The sequence below is a fragment of the Zosterops lateralis genome, assembly GCF_965231275.1.
Source record: "Zosterops lateralis genome assembly, chromosome: 2".
Lineage (NCBI taxonomy): Eukaryota > Metazoa > Chordata > Aves > Passeriformes > Zosteropidae > Zosterops > Zosterops lateralis.
In genome coordinates this window covers 83,185,934-83,203,205 of record NC_139763.1, presented here as the reverse complement: position 1 = coordinate 83,203,205, position 17,272 = coordinate 83,185,934, and the positions used below count along the sequence as shown (strand labels likewise).

The 17,272-nt window shown below is 38.9% G+C and overlaps 1 protein-coding gene across 13 annotated transcripts in view; it reads left to right on the top strand.

The window, feature by feature from the left end:
- Positions 1-17,272, top strand: part of DLG2 (discs large MAGUK scaffold protein 2) — a 986,985-nt gene that overhangs the window by 889,155 nt on the left and 80,558 nt on the right. For all 13 annotated transcript variants that reach the window (XM_083854323.1, XM_083854322.1, XM_083854321.1 and 10 more), the window contains one exon: positions 10,054-10,168. In XM_083854323.1, the coding sequence (XP_083710449.1) occupies positions 10,054-10,168 (115 nt within the window). The remainder of the gene's footprint in view (positions 1-10,053; positions 10,169-17,272) is intronic.

Here is a 17,272-nt window from a genome sequence, read left to right as displayed (position 1 = left end):
AGACATTTACTGGTATTCCAGTGCTTTTTCAGACATTAGTCCACTTTTACATGATCTGATGCTCAAGTTAAACAACATTTCTGAGCATCCAGGCCATAGCTATACCCTCCATTTCTAATTAGTGGACCAATGCACCACATACTGCAGAGGATTCAAAATATCCCCTATAATAAGCTAAGAGGGATGCAGGAAGCATGACTTATCCTGAGGTAATATATGTATTTGTCTTGTTTAAATTCATTCAAGCTTGTAATGTGCTGAACAATTCCCTATTACCTGTTTGTATGAGAAACAGTAATTCCCCCTTTAATCAGGAAGCTCTAGCAAACTAATACAATTCTGCAGCTGTTCTCAATATTGCCTCTTAGAAAAGATCAATACACAAGTGGGAATGTTTATATCCATTTTCTTCTTTCCTTTTTTGTTCAGGATATTTGTGATTGTTTTAAAGGTTGTTCTTTTAAAAAAAAAAGGTCAAAATGGATCATTTTGTTTCTTATATAGTCTTTGCCAAATTCTTCTTTCTAATTCAATAGAGTGTTCCAGACAACCTTAGGAGATGGCTGAAGATATCCTTGACTAGAAGAGCAGCACAGCTGAGCATAGGAAAGTGGCAGTCACAGGGAGAGGTAGTTTCTACCTGGCAAATTTCAAAATCAAGGAGTGAATCATTTATTAAATGGCATTTCCAATGTTAGGAAATGGTACTAATCATAATAGCAAAATAGTTCAGCCTAAAGAGGTGTATCCATGTTTATTTTCATGATACTTTTGCCAAGACTCTGTTTCTGTTACTGAAGGTCCTTCTGATCTCTGTATTTTTGGTAGTCTCTAAGGCTGTCCTGTTCTATGAATAATCACCTCTTGTACTATTGGATTGGTATTCTTGCTACTGTTTAATTTTCTGCTTTGGCTCATGATGATTTTAAATGATTTGTGGGTGAGGGGTTTTTTTTACTGTAAGCTACAACTTTCATGCTGGTTTATAGAATTAATAAAATCACATTAGCTTCCACATCATTCCATTTTCAGTAAGAAACGTTTTTTCCCCAAAGTCTCTTTAAGGAACCTCTTTTTTATCTCTTCCCACTCTGAGTATATCAGAATTTTGTGGATTATAAGTACAAAACTAGCATATGATGTCTTAGCTGTGAAAGTTTTTATGTAAGTTTTCATAGAAGTTCACTTGGGAATTTTGAGCCCTGATTAAGCAGTGTCTCCTTTTTATTCATTTTTGTCTGAAAATCGGGCAGGTCATACTGATCTACATTTCCAGTTTTATTTCAAAAAGTTTCTCATGTTATTCCTAGATGGATACTGTGCCTCCTTGGTTGCATTAAGTTGCTGTTGTTTCTGGAGATAATGAAGTAGAATTGCACCCTTTTTCTCTTTTCCCAGCATGGTGTAATACAAGGTGGTATCTTCTGCACATAACAGTGTGTTGGGGGGCAGATGCCATCTGCACCAGTGTGCTCCCAGCTGTGTATCCATATATTTGTGTCAGAGTGCTTTCCATTCTAGATCCGTCACAATCAGCTAGGGTAGTGTAAATACAATACACGGGCTAACCCCATCCATTTTTATTGAAAGAGGTTTGGGAACACTCACATGTACCATGTAGCTGACAGGTGGGACACTTAGGAGGAAATTTATAAACAGCTGAAGGCAGGTTGGAATCATTTGCCATCATTTACAAGTGTGGAAAAGAGGAATACCTACCCAATGTAGTTACAGGGTTAGCTGAGAATATCAAACTGTCTTCCCAGTATTGCCAGCCCTAGGATACTCCAGAAGTGGTCAGCTCTGTGTTGTTTCTTCCTGCCAACTCAAATCTTAAGCAAGCTAAGCCAGCATCTTTGTCAAGATATCAGTGTCATATGCTTGACTCCCAAGAAATGGAACTCACTTGGTTAAAAGCAGAAGCAAGGAAAAAATAAGTGACAAATGCCCCAGGGCAAAGATTTTGGATGGGGAATTGAATAAATGTCTGAAAATATGGTCTTCCACTACTAGCCTGCAGTGACAAAATAGCTAAATGAATTAATTAATCTATTAATAGAAAGTAGGTTTTGCTCCTTTGCAACATCTCACATAAATATTTGTTGAAGAAAGAGAATTCTGAGGCAAGGAAGTACTGCTGCTTTTTTTTTTTTTTTTTTTCACCTTATCAGAGACACTTTGTGCCTAAAACACCGGAGATATCTTGAAATGTGTCTGCACTGTACAAAACAGTAATTCTTACAGAGCTATCAAGGTTAATGAGACATAAGCTGCTCTGCTGGGTGAGCATGGCTGTGCAAGTTGGATGCCAGGGCTGAGGAGATGTGTCCAACTTTTCCAGGATTTCACACTGTGCTGCCAAGGCAGAACATGTGAAACTGTTTTCTATTTGCCTTGCTCCTTCTTGGACATGTGTACACACGACGTTATCCAAACTGTTAGCTCAGTCTGGGCCTCAGGGAACTTGAAGAAGTGCCACAGACAGTTCCTGTTTAGTTCAGGATACATCAGTAAGGTAATTTTCTGAGAACACAGTAAAATCCAGTGCAGGATAACGGTCCTCAAAATCTTGAGGGGTTATTTTCAAAAGCTGCTGAATTGCTTGGAGTTTTCTTCAGTAGTTGGAAGAAGTTGCATAAATTTCCATCCAAGAAGGTCCCAGATGACACTTCCTGAACCAAGGATAGGCTTTAAGGGAGCAGGTAGAATAAGCAGTACATAGTCCTTGTTGCTCACTACTAGCTTGATTAATTTTAGTACATCTCTTTCATTAGGAGAAAAGTTTCTTTGAATCTAATACTTGTAGAGACTGCTTTAGCTTGGAATTATATTCCCTGTGACTAGATGTAGAACATGTTTTTAGTCTCCTGAAGGTATCATGGAAGGAAGATATATTTTATGGGGTATTTCTATTTACAACTAATACAAAATGAGGGCTGTATCTAACAGTGCAACACATGGAGAAAGCATTATATTCAGTAATAAAGCAAAAGAAAATAAATTTAGTGGAGATATTAAGGCAATGAATCCAGCTGCAGACTAAATATATAGGGTGAATTTTTAATTAGAAGATAGGCTGAAATGTATCTGTATATTGGTAAAGGAAGACAACCAACCAATATCAAAGAATAAAGACATTAATAGCCCTATTGTGCTGAAGTTTTAAAGGGCAAAGCAATCAGTAAAATCAGTAAACATGCCTGTTTCATTAATTTTGAAAGGTTCCTGAAAAGGGTTATGGAAAATATTTCAATAAAAACAGGTAGATATAGTCAAAGTAATAAAACCTAATAAAATGTAAATGTGTCTTCCCTTCCCCAGTATTGAAATCTGCGTTTTTCATTTCCTTTGAGTGAGCTCAAGGGAACTATATGACTGATAAGAAATAACAGCGTTGTTTGTTCTGTTACTCAGTGCACCATGAATGGAGCAAGGCTTTTTGAGCAGCACTTTCTCCAAGGGCAGTGCTGCATCAAAACTGTGTGCAGTTTTTTCCTGTTGAGTCATGAATTTATCTGATAGTAAATCTAACTGATTTTTTGGACTTATTAAAAGCATGGCATCTACGGTAAAATATAAAATCCAAAGCCAGCCTTGTACAGAGCTGTGTCCCTGCCAGTGGCCAACATCAGACATGGCAGAGGCAGATAAAAGAATCAAAGAAACAGTGAACTGTATCTAACCATTGCTTGCTTGTTTGTTTCTTATAAAATTACTACAGATTACCACAATGATTTTTCACCATTATTAACCTGCTGTGTGAATGCTTGCAACACCAAACAGCTATAGAATTGAGCCCCTAATCACCTAAAAAGGATACTTTCAGCCAAAAAAAATGACTCAACTATTAAAAGAAAAAAAAAAAAAAGATTCCGAAGAGAGCACATAAAATACTATTATCAGTTCATGTCTTTTTGCACACTCACTTTCCATGTGTATAACAGTAGTTTCAAAGGCTTCCAGGGTTGTGGGATGCTGGCAGGCATAGCCAAAGACACAGAGTCATATCTCTGCCATAGCTGTCATAGTATGATGAGAGTTACTCACTCTGACTCACACAGCTTCACACTGTAAATCTGTGGAGAAGCAGAACCAGACCCACTACTCAGAAGTCTTGATGCTGGTCTGCTCATCTCCCTCTTGCCTCCAGGTATCAAACCAGTGGTGACTGGGCAACACTGTGGGCAAAGGGCAGAAATGGAATAACACTCACTCTAGGAATAAATGTGTCCTATTATTTTAAATCTTACAGTACTAAGCCAAGACACTTCCTAAGAGGAGGCAAAGGAAAAAAATGCTTACAAAAATAGCATAAATAATAGTATCATAATCATAGTGTTATGCACATCGCTGTCTCAGATGTCCAAGGCAGTAAGTTCCTGACTTACCATAGAAGCATACAGTTTGTGTTCCCATAAACAGAACAGAAGGTTGAAGCTGGCCTGAATCCACTGAAATTATGCCCAATTGATATTAATAAAGAAACTAATCTGGCAGCTCTTCCTTTATTATAGTTTCTAGAGCTATTCAACGTGTCTTTTTTGAGGTGATAAAGTTCTCTAATTAATGCCCTCCTGGTGTGTTTGTGTTTTGTGGTTTGTGATTTTTTAAAAAACCATGTAGCCTGTTAAAATTGGACAATTCAAGTTTTACTTTCCAGTTTTGAGTTTCTACTTTTTTGTAAATTTCTTATCATCTAGAAGCAAACTGTGATTATTATTCTGACTTACACAGAAAAGCAAATTCTGCTACCTGCTTGCAGAAAAAATTGCGATCTCTCTGAAAGGGCCAGCACTAAAAGTGTTTGAGTGGTAAAGACATGGACTAGGCTGCTGAACTGTTATTTTCACTATTCTGTCATATGTCAGCATTTCAGTTTCTTAACTATGCTTTACTTCTAGGATCAGGGCTTTTTTTGTTATCATGTTCTTTAAATTCAATCAATACTACAATCTTTGTTATAAACATAAAAGTGAAAAATAACAGTGGTGTAGCTTTGTGAAATTCTACACCTTTTTCTCATAGAAAAGGTGCAGAATATTTATTCATTTAACATAGCTATTCTTTATTTCTATGACCAAAAAATAGCATCAAGCCATCAGATATAATATCTCCATCTTTGCTATTTTTATATTCAGAAATTATTTGACTTTGATGTTTATTTTCTTGCATTCATTTTTTTGGCTCCCAAAAGCATCTATGACTTCCAGGAGCCTTCTTGTGTTCTCAAGTGGTTTTTGTATCCTCAGTCCTTTAGACTGTTTATTAACTCATTTTGAAAATTTTTAAACTACAATTTCAATATACTGCTTATATTAATAGAAGAAGTTCTTGCTCCATGCATATGAAAGGACATCACAGCAAAACTCATCTCAAACTGTCCTTACTGTCTTTGCATCCATCACAGATCTCACAAACTCATGATTTTTGGAGAGACTCATGATATGTGGAAACACTTAAGTGTTAAGTAATCAGACTCACAAAAGTTTACATACCAAGTCTGACTGTGGACCACCTAAGAGAGTCAATAAAAAGCTCAGAAGGGAGGGATGTCTTTGTGTTAAAACGATTCCTCCCCACCACATAGGTTCTCAGTTTGGTAGATGAGTTGTCAAAATTTTAGGTGTCTAAATCACTTCAGCAGTAAAAACTTTGGTATCTACATCCCCTGAGATACCAAAGTGGATTAGTCAAGAATTTGTAGATCACAGTTGTTTGATTTTGGCCAGCTAAACATGCAGTGTATCGCTTTTTGGATTTGATGTTTTAGATGTTTTTTTAACAGGGCTGGGCATTTGCCTTGCTTTGATTTCTCAGTATGTGAGCTAAGGAGAAGCTTCAAGGTGTTTGAAGTTTACTCCCAAAGATCTGTCCAGTCCTTTCAACATGTCCAAGTGCATTGGAAAGGAAAGCAGTGCATCAGTATTTGAAGTTAGAATACATATGAGTCCCAGATATAGCACTTGGCAAGGTGTTGGAATGAGGCAGAAGGAAAATCACCAGCTCCCTGTCCATTTATTCAGCCTATTTATTTGCCTGTATGAAGCTGGCAAATATTACTTATTCGAACTGATTTCTTTATTTGATAAATGTGCTGGTTTGGCCTTGGTTGGCCTAGGGGCACTTCACATTGTAGCCATTCAAGCTGACTCTTCTCTGTCTCCTCACTGACCAGAGAGCTGAGTGGAGCCGACATTAAAAACCAGACTTGGCAAAGTGGGGATTTGCCTGTGGCAGCATTGCCAGAGCCCTGAAAGTTGGTCTTGCTCTCCCTGTAGCTGGGCCACTCCTCACAGCAGCAATCTCCTCTCCCACAACCAGTGCCACCAGCTCCACCTCTCCAGGGGCAATGAGTCCTATCTGTGTCTTTGGGACAGCCACAATCAGGTGTGCCTACACTGCCATGAGCCCTGGGCCAGCTCTAAACTGGTGTATGAGCAGACACTTCCCTCTGCCCCATTTCCCATTTTTACAGCAACAGTTCCAGAGCCACAGGCCAGCACACCCTTGTATCATCAATTCTGACCCCAGAGATAATACAGCTTTCTGTTTGCTCACCCATTTGCCTTTCTAGCCTAATGTGTGGCTTTATCAGTTTCTTAAGCTACCAGAATTGTTAAAACACTACTAAATGAGGCAACAGGTAGGAACTTTGCAGATGGACTGTAGTAAGTCAAATTTGGGAAGTTTTGCTAATGAAGCATTTCCAGTAGCAATATGTTCTTTGTTCTCCCTTCCTTCAAAGAACATAAAATTAGTGAATTGGCTTTGACTGTATTTTTTGTTAGTATGTCACAACCTTAGTGTTCTTTTAATTGTGTAGGAGCTTTGAAAGTGTAGTATTTAGATTCAGTGCTGAATTTAAAGGAAGCATGAAGTGCTTTTCTGGACTTTGGCACTGTCCTTTTTCACACCTAACAAATGCAAAGCTATTAGGAGACAGCTCGCCTGGAATGACCCAACATACAAAGAAGTGTTAAGAAAAAAGGACTCTTTCCCAGTAGGCAGAACTACCACAGCAGTTCAGATGGCAGAGTGTCACTGTTTCTTTTTCTGTTCACATTTCAAATGCATCTGACACTGTAGTATCTAGGAATCAGTAGGAGAACTAGGAGGACTGATATTAAAGAAGCTGATCTGAGTTAAATACTGCCTGCATTGATGGTCGTGCAATTTTTGGCCCAGGCATTTTCCAGGAGGAAGGGACAAGTGTACATTTCAGTATTTTTTACAAAAAAATATGTGAAGAAGGTATGGTACAAAAATACAGTCCCATAAAATTGTTTTTTACAAATTATCTATGTCTTTAAATCCATAACAAAAGATCAATAAACAAAGTAACAGACTATCATTTTTACTTCAGTAATTTTTGGTATCAAGCAGGGAGGAGGACCTTGAACCTTGAGCTTCCATCACCCACTTATCAGACAACTTTTAATTTATCTTGTGGTTTCAAGAGATCTCCCAGAAAGAGAGAGATTCTTGAACTCGGAATAAGTTTACAGACAGTTAAAACTGGCTAAATTTCAAGTGCACTCTAAAGTCAAAACACAAGCAATAATATCATCATCTGACCAAGCTGTAGTCATTTGAGTATCTGATGTTCAAGTTGCAAATAGCTGGATGCTGTGCTAGAGAAAATCAGATTTTCAGTCCTCTCTTTTCACTCTCCAGATTGGTGTCTAAATCTGGGAGTTACTCCCACACCTTACATACAGAGTCAGCCTGGGATGGGGATGCTTATTAAAGGGAAAGTTGCTCTGCTGTAGATCATTCGTATCCTTGGTGTTGCCCAGATGTAAAACACTAAAGAAGCTGAATTACACTGTATGGTTACTGTCTTCAGTGTAGCTACCATAAATGAAAGAGAACTAGTAACAAGCCTTACAATTGTAATATTCTGTCTATTTGTGTAGGACTGATACTGTATGAGGAAGAGAAATGCAAGGTTTGGTCCTAAAGATCACCTTTCCTATTTGCCAAGATGAAATGTTAGATTTGTTTTAAGGAAATATAAGCTAAACAAAGCTTTGCTTAGAAGATGATTATTTACTAAATAAATTCTAAAGCAGGAGATTAGAACAAATATGACTCACATAGAGCAAACTTAAATCCTACACTGGAATAAACATTTCAAAACTAAACTCCACTTAAAAAAAAAAAAAAAAAAAAAAAAAAACCTGAGTTTGTTGGAGCCTCAGTTCCACTGAGAAATTGTGCTTTTAAGTCTCTAAGAAGTTTAAAGATGTACTCTAGGTGAAAGAAATGAGCAAGAAACAAGCTACAGAATAAACCTAAAATACGGTCTGCATGTAGGAGTTTCTCTTCTCCTGACATACAGAATTTCAGTTGCAGTCAGTGAAGTCATAGGTATGTGGGAAGACTGAAGAGTCTTATACCACAGCAGTGGTTCCCAACTGATGAGCAAAGTAGCCACTGTCACTTAACAGATTGAGTAGGTAATGCCAAGGAAGCTCAGTGGAAAGGGAGGCAAAATGTGTCAAGAGAGAAGGAGGGGAAAAAACCCAAACACAAAACACACAAATCAAACCATTCTGCTAAGCCAGCTTGAAGGTGGCTAATGGCTGTGCAAAATGTGGGATCTTGGAAAGGTCAGGTGTTATTATCCAATGAAAATGTAGAGTCCGCAGAATAAAATGAATTAGTTGTCGCAAAGCATCTAGACATTCTGGGAAGTGAGCCAGTAGGAACAGCAAATGATCAAACAAAAATAATGCTTAGCTCTTCTAGGAGAAAAATGCGAATATTGCTGTCTTACAGCATTTTCACGTAGCTTAGATAGCAGCAAGCAAGATGCAGACCAATGGGTTATAAATGCACTGTAAAGATTTATTTGCTTTAGTTGGGAGGTGGTGGGATCTGGTGGAATGTACCTCCATCCTTTGAGGGATGTGTTGGTTTCATTTCTGCTTTAGCCTTGCTGGGGAGAAAGGGACCCTTCTTTCGAAGGCGTCAGTGAAATAAAACGTTGAGGTGCAGGGAACATCATCTTCTCTTTGCTGGCATCAGTCTGCAATATCTTACTCTTTAAAGTGTCACTGACTCACTGAAATGTATTTTGTACACCCCCTCAGCTTAGTCTTATAGCTCACATCAGTAGATCTCTCGGGTTTAGGTTGAATTGTGGCTCTCTGTGCTGCTGGAGGTTCTCAGTTTCAAGGAATTAGAGCTTGTCTCCAAAACCTCAACCTTTCTTCTTGCAAACCAAGGTTCAGCCCATTGGGTCACACAATGAGCAAGCGGAACATGGCAGCTGGAGGGAGCATTGATGAGGCTGTGTCCTGTCAGAGAGAAGTCTGACCAAATGATAGGGCTCTAGCTGATCCCATGTTGCAGGGCAGCGGGTCACAACATTTTGCAGAGCCACCAGTAGAAGTGTGGAGGTGAATGAGTTGTGGGAGGGAGCATTTCTGTGCCATTGTTATGCAGCTTAGTTTTGGAGTTTCTGGGATCACCCACCCTAAGACTGAGATATGGCTCCACCTATTTAAAAGAACCAGAGCCCAAGCCTCAGTGGGCAGTGTAAAAAAGGAGGCTGATTGCTCATACAATAATTTTATAGCTGCATTGGGTATAATCGGGCATGGAAATATCTCCTTCATTTAGGTGGCATTTTACAGTAATTGCTTGACTCATTAATAACTTTGGTGCACTGTCCCACTGACCCTAACAAGGTATCACATTGTTCAGAAGGAGGAAAGATGCAGTGGAAAACTGCTTTCAACATCCTTTCTACGGACTAGAAGGTATTTGTTAACACACTTTAAACCTCCTTTCCTTTCTTGAAACTGAAGGAGTATGGGTCTAGATATCTGATTCCTCACCTAGCCAGTGCTGAAATGTTCAGATACCACAATAAAAAGGGCATATATTTACCTAACACATTAATTCAAGGTTCTATTAGACCTCAATTTTCAAGACATGCATTACACTCATTAATTTAATGTTAATTTGCATTTAGCAGCCCCAATGATTATATAGGTCAAGAAAACTAAAATATCTTTTTTCTCTGGGGTTTTCTTATCTCCTTAGAGTACGCTCGATTTGAGGCAAAAATCCATGACCTGCGTGAGCAGATGATGAATCACAGCATGAGTTCTGGGTCTGGCTCCCTGAGGACTAATCAGAAGAGGTCACTGTATGTCAGGTAAGCAGGAAGAGCTTTCTCCTGGGAATATGTCAGCAGCTACCTTGTCTGTGCCTGATGTGTGTTGTTCGTTTGGCAAAGTCAGAAAGAAGTCTGAGAAACTGTCTTGGAATGAACTGAGAAATGCATCCATCTTACAAGCACAGCATCATTAATGAGAAAATTGGATAAAAGCCCTCCCTATTTGCCCTATTTGACCATTTCAACTAATGTGCAAAGAGCACTACACTTCTGTAGTGATTTGGGTTTGTGATATCTGAGATGGATACTGTGGAGTAATGATAAAATTTGTTTCTGTCTGAGGTCTTGCCCAGACATGGAACGAGTGTTCTCAGGAAGGAGCACCTTTTTGCCAAAACCTTTTTCCTGCAAAACACAAACTCTTATATGCTATTCTAAGTGCATGGCAATCTACTACTACCCCCTCACATGTTTACCCTTCTATCAGTCTATGCTGCAAAGAATTTGCCATCTACCTAGCAAGATCAAATGTGCAGATGAGATGTTAAACAGCATATGCTGTCCATAGCTTAAATGGGGTAGTGAATAACAAAGGAATTACCTTTGTAACTTATTGGGAGCAGTGATTGTAGTTTCACTTTGACTGTACGAGTCTGTTGCTGGACTGAGTGTTGCCCAGTTGCCCCAGGAAAATTCTTGCTGTCACTCTCCTCTTTTGGGACTCATGGGGACTATGAGACTCTGTCAAGTATTTTAATGATCTTAATAATTATGCTTCTCTAGGCTTTCATTTTCATTCTCCCCTTTGTCCCCTCTATCCTCCCCATGCTCAGCATATAATTTGAAATTCCTGACAATCATAAAGTAGAGGAAGGCAATTTGTCAGCCTCTAGGCAGTGATAATTATTCACAGGGGAGCTAATTCAGGTGATAACATTGCAGAGATCCAATTAAGGCTAAATTCTACATTTTGTCATTATTCTCTCAGCATGAAGGAGTAAGGTAGCAGAGAAGGAAGGGAAAACTTAAATGTTAGCATGAAGGGTCTTGTTCTAATGGGCAACAACCACATGAAGCACTAATTGGTACTGCTGTCAGAAAAAGCAATGACTGAAGGGACGTGGATCACTCTTAACAGTGATGTTGCTGTTGGGCAAGATCAGATTAGAAGTGTTGAGGTTTTCAATGCATCTCTAAACTTCTCTGACCTGAAGTGACCAAACAGAGTGACTTTGTTGTCAAGAGCTTTGGTCAGCTCCCTGAATTTACATTTTATGAGAAGCTACAATTGTGTGTGTAAGGATGGATAGATCGAAGCTTCCTTTCTCGAGATAAGCTAGGAATCTAAAATGTATGGAGTAATGGTGTGAGAAGCCCAGGCCAGCAACTGCAGGTTAATTGAGGTGTGCACATAAAGGGCTAACACCAGGGTTCTGAACACCTTACTGCAGTTTGAACTGCAACAAAGCTTGATCCTCCCTGTATGAGCACTGACCTGGTAAGCTCTGCTGAGAACTGAGGCTTATTAACTTGTGCTCTGAGCCAAGCTGGGATATCTGTGCTGCATCTGGACTAGCAGCACTCGTGTGCACTGATGAGCCTGGTTTTCTGCTACTTCATGAATTCTGGCTGTGGTCTGTCTCACTAAGCTGCTATGCCCTGGTGCTTCACTGCAGGAGCCTTTGATGTCTTAGCTGCTTATCTAAATGGCACTTCCCAAACTACAAATGCAAAACCTGCTCTTTTATTCCTTAGTTGTTCCAACAAATGCCCCAAACCTCTGAAGCAGAAAACCACAAAAGCCTCAGTCGCTTTTGTTAGTGTTTACTTGTTTCTTTCAAAACCCACATGGCCTGGCTGTGTCCATGTCTGAGCAGCCTGTTTGAGAGGCTCTGTATCCCACCTATTGCCATAACATTTTTGTAGTGTAGTAGCACCTGCAGCCTTGTGCCTGTCACTGTCAGTTCAATTCACATACACTAATTACCAAGGTAGCTTATGTCTCTGTTAGGCACTAAGGAAAAATAAATCTGGGCTCAGAAATGTACTTGTTTTCAGAGATGAAAATTTTCTCTTTATGGATCCTCTTTACAGGCAGGGCTCGTGTAAATAACTAGGATCTAGCATTTGGTTTCTATTCTTACAACTCAGGACATTTCTGTTTCAATGGATTATTTTAGTCAGCATGTGCAAGAGAGCTAGAGGCAAATGACCATATGTTGTTGTAAATCTCTAGCTGTAATGCCAAGTTTATGATTCAAGTTTGCTGTTTTCCTTTCTTTGGGATGTAGTGATTTTGCTGTCCTTCACTCAGTATGGCAAGCATGGTTATTTTTTAACCAGAAAGCTGAATTGAAGCAAATCACTATATTTTAGGTAACACAAGGAAATAAATTAAGATCCAGACAGGTTGTAATAATTGAAAATGTGTCATTACCTGCTCATAGAAAAGTCAATGAAAGAGAGTGAGAAAATGTAAAGCTACGGTTATGCCAGTGGATGTGGGGTTCACTGGACACAGGGTTTTCTTCTTTACCTTACAGTCTGTGATTTCTCTATCCAGCCCCTTTTAAAAAAGTATAGCATTGAGATATGTGAGGGAAACTATATTAAGTGATGCAAAATGTAATGTGGGGTTAAAGGGTTGAATGTAGGACCGTAAGTAGGTGGCTGAAAGCAATTAGAAATCTCACTTCAGGGTTGTAAACAACACAGGAAAGGGATCAAGAATTATTTGTTCAGGGAAATTGTGTAGCTCTTTGACATAATCTTTTATCTCTGCATACTCTGGTGTTTCAGATTTGTATAATTTTGGTTTTCTTTATCGCAGTCTGTTTCTCTGACACCTCCTGGAATATTTCCCATGAATTTCCCATTTCATATTTCCCATGAATTTCCTGAATTCTTTTATTCAGTACGACCTGTTGTTTGTGTATCACAGACCCTGTATCTCTGTGTGGGACATCATCATAGTCCATAACACTAAAGGCAAAGTATGTGACTCCAGGGGAGAATGGAGCAGTCCTTTTGGGAGCCCACAACCTCTTTGTTATCAGATCTGTTGAGGAAAAGAAATACAGAAAGAAATGCAGAAAGTGAGAGAATGGATAGGAAACATAGGAAATGTTATTATTCATGCTTTTTCTGGTGGTAAAAGTGAATGAATTTAAATTGAAATCATTAACTGCAATGACAGACTGAAAAACAAGTCTGCTATTAGAATTTTTAAGTCATTGAAATTCAGTCATCAACTCATGATCAACAAGGAGAGTAAACAAACCCATCACCAGCTAAATTCTGTGCTGTATACATGCATAGCAGGGTCTTATGCAAATTCATGTCTTCCTTTTTGTCTTTTTAGCTCAAGGTTTTAAAATCTGCTCTCATAAGATTATATATTTGTTTGGCTTGAAATAAATACATGCTTTGCTTTGTCCTTCTAGGTCCATATCAATAGCCAATTATTTTAGGTTACATATGGTTACTGTAGCTACTCCTAGGAAATGTCAGATCATGTTATTTAACTCACAGGTTATGGAACATTTTGAAGAGTTAAGCATCAGAGAAGTAAAGTCCTTAAAAAGCTTGGTGAATTGGAGCAGTCACTGAAACTTTCCGAGCTTTGGAGGAAACTCAGATCATAAGCAGTTTTCCTGTTGTTTTACTGCATTATTCCTGAGCTTAAAGTACTTGTATTAGATTTCTGAGGATAAGTGTTGATGCTTCAGTAATTGCTACTATACATGCAAAGAAAATGTTTTCAGGAATTATCTGGTGTCCAAAACTGCCGTCTTAGAGTCTGGTTTTGGTTTACAGATGAAAAGTAGAGAGATATGCTTAGAAGGAACAGTCACTGCACCATTTAAGCTTTATTCAAACCAGACAACTTCTGAAATAATGTTTATATTTTAAAATTCCAGTTGTCCAAAGCCACAATCAGGCACCGTGGAGGTGTATCGCTCTGCAGAAATAACTCCAAAGCTTCACACCCCCCAACCCTTTCACTGCCACTTCTCTGTTTAAAGTCTGTTCAGTACTGTCAGTGATCAAACATGATTTCACCTCATCAGGGCTCCTTGTTTCCATGTATGAAGGGACTGGTTCAGCTTACTGAAATGCTGGATGAAAAGTTTCAACTTCAGCACCGCTTTCAAATATGTCAGTACAAAGTGAATGGTATATTTGGCTGGAAAGGTGGGGATGGAAACCAGGGCTGGGACAGGACTGGATCCAGCTGCAGTGTCAGAAGAAGTAGTTCTGCAGCTGCCTCTCCACTGTGTAGGGAAGAACACTACAGTGGGAGGTGGGCTCAAGGGCTCTTCCCAATAAGATGAAGATGCTTATGATCAACCTTTTTGTTTCCAGTCCACGTTGCACTATTTATAAGAAATGGGCACGATGCCTCTTAGTTCACTATGCTTTTGTATTCTTCTAACTGGAATTATTGCTAAGCATTTCATAGCTGTCATAGATATGGCCATACAAACATATAGTATTATGTGTTAAAAATGTCTGTGTTCTGGTTCATCTCTTATTGAGCCATGAGGAAGAATCTGGAGATTTTTCATCACAACTTAGCTCAGCAAAAGGGAAGTCAAAGCCGAGGTACTTTGGGTGGTTTACTCTCATTCCCAGCACAATGGATTCTCCATTACATATTAGAAACCTTCACACAAATTTCCTGAACTTGGAAATTAGCATGTTAATGTATCATAGAACCATAGATGGTTTGGGTTGGAAGAGACCTTAAAGATCATCTGGTTTCAAACCCCTGCTATGGGCAGGGACATCTTCCACTAGAGAGACTTTGATTTTCAACAGATTGCAGACATTCTCAGTTTTGAAGTTTTCAGAGCTACATTTAAAAATCATTTGAGGCAGTTTGTGGAGATTGAATCTGATATCCAGGGCTTGTTTTATGCAATGTCTGTTACAACTACCTTCAGTCTCCCTGTCTTCTTTGAGGCAGTGAACCCCCACAGGGGAGTGAACATCAGGTCAAGGCTCCATGGGCAGAATTCTCCTGGGAATCTGCACAGTCGGTTGCAATGCAGTCTGAAATCTGCCTGAGAAATGCAATTCTTGGAGACATCATGGTAGTGAAACCTGAACACATTATAAGATCAGGCTGGGTGATGGAAAGCTTTAGTATGTAGGTCTGGAAGAAGAAATGCAATGAAGAGAGAATTGCACCGAGGTTTTCAGAAGGTGGTACTGAGGAAACCAGAAAGAGGTAGGAAATGGCCATGATTAAATACTCATTACAGGGAGAGAGAATATTTTTTTGCGAGATGCATGTGTGTGTGTGTGTGTGTGTGTGTGTGTGTGTGTGTGTGTATATATATATATATATATAAAGAAAATCCAAATAGATATGTTAGTGTTAATTACATGCTATATCTGCATACACATTGCAAAAATCTTCACTTAAGTGAATTGCCTGATATCGCTCTTGAGTCAGTGGAGTACACTTGGCACTTTCAGAGTACAGATCATGTCATCCAGAAGTAGACATCTAAAATTGCTCAGGCGAATCATGCCCTAAAAATGTCTCTTTCTCACAGTTGAGTGGAAGGAGCCTCAGGTGATTAGCTGAGATGTAAACATCAATATTAGAGACACTTCAAGTTGTGTGACCTGAATCTCACACACTCTGAAAATCTTGCTCATTTGGTCTCTCTCACACACACAAGTGTTCATATACATATCTAGGAGCTATAACATCAGCCTCTGACTCTTGTCTGTGCATCCTTGTGCAGCACAGCTTGGTAACACCGACAGTCTTCTTTAATTGGGATAGTTTTTTGCCCATATTCTTATTCCCCAGGATTCCTTCTGAATTCATTTGTCACTTTAGTTAGCACTTCTGAGGATTCACATATGCTCATTACACGGTCATCAAGCTGGATGAGTTTATGACATCTGGGAGCATCCAAACTGCATTTTCTTTCAGGTTTTGCAGCACTGTAGGTCAATACAGATTTCTGGAGAGCAAATGCGGTGAGCTTGGCACCTGGACATTTTTTTTTTTGTTTTGATGAGGAAATAGCTATAGCCTACATAGCCATGCCTGTACTTTAATAGCATGATAGAACTATTGGAATTCCCTTTACTGAACAGTAAAGTGGAGGAAAATGGAAATTTTTTACAGTTTTTTCACTTACCTCCAATTCCAGGACAATTGAATAGTCCAAATTGTAGAATGGAAACATGCATTCAGAAATGTGTCATAAATGACATAATGCAGATAAGTTTGGAATTGGCCAGATAGGTGTGCCCAAAAACTAAATTTATGAAATGGCTTATTGGACTTGAAATTCCTTTTCAGATGGGAAATGTTGGAATGTCACTCAATTCACATGTTAGGTCAGAGTTTCTGAATATTCAATTACTACAGTTTAATGGTCTTTCTCTGAAAATATGAATCTTTTCTCCATCTTCCTGGCACAAATATTCTCCTTGTTTTCAGTGAGAACTGCTCAGTTTCAGAACCAAGAAAATAGTGTAAGTCTTTATTTTTCAAAGCAAAGAGGGTCACTCTGTGTGCCTTAGAGACTTTTCCTCCAGAGAGACATTCAAGAGCTGAACTGTATCACTGAATAACTGTTCACTCAGGTCTTCATTAGTTATCAGAAACACTGAGGAACTGAGGACGATGAGGAATATGCTGGAATACAAGAATCACCAAATACAATGGGAAGTAAATCCGGTAGTTTTTATTTATTGCACTGAATTTCATGTTTAAAGCAAAAGCATCTAGCTCACAGAGCATGTGATTATCTGTAAGATGAAAAAGGAAGATGAAGCCAACTCTTGTCTTTGGCAAAGAAAATCTAATATTTTCTTGGAAAATTCAACCTGTTCATATGCTTAGAGGCATTTGCAAAAATTACTGTGTTCATTGCTCTGCTGCTAAGAACAGAGCAAATGAGAAATTAAAAATTTCAACTGAAAATTAAAGAATAAAAAATATCTGGAGGGAAACTGTTTTGTTGGGGGAGGGGGGTGTTAAAGTGGCCTCTCACTGTCAGTGGGAACTGTGAGAATTTATCTTCTTTAAATTATGCCTGTGAAATTTTCCCAAGTCCTTAACTGAAGAGTCCTAAGAATCAGAGTGCTGATGCCACTCTCAGCTGAAAGATG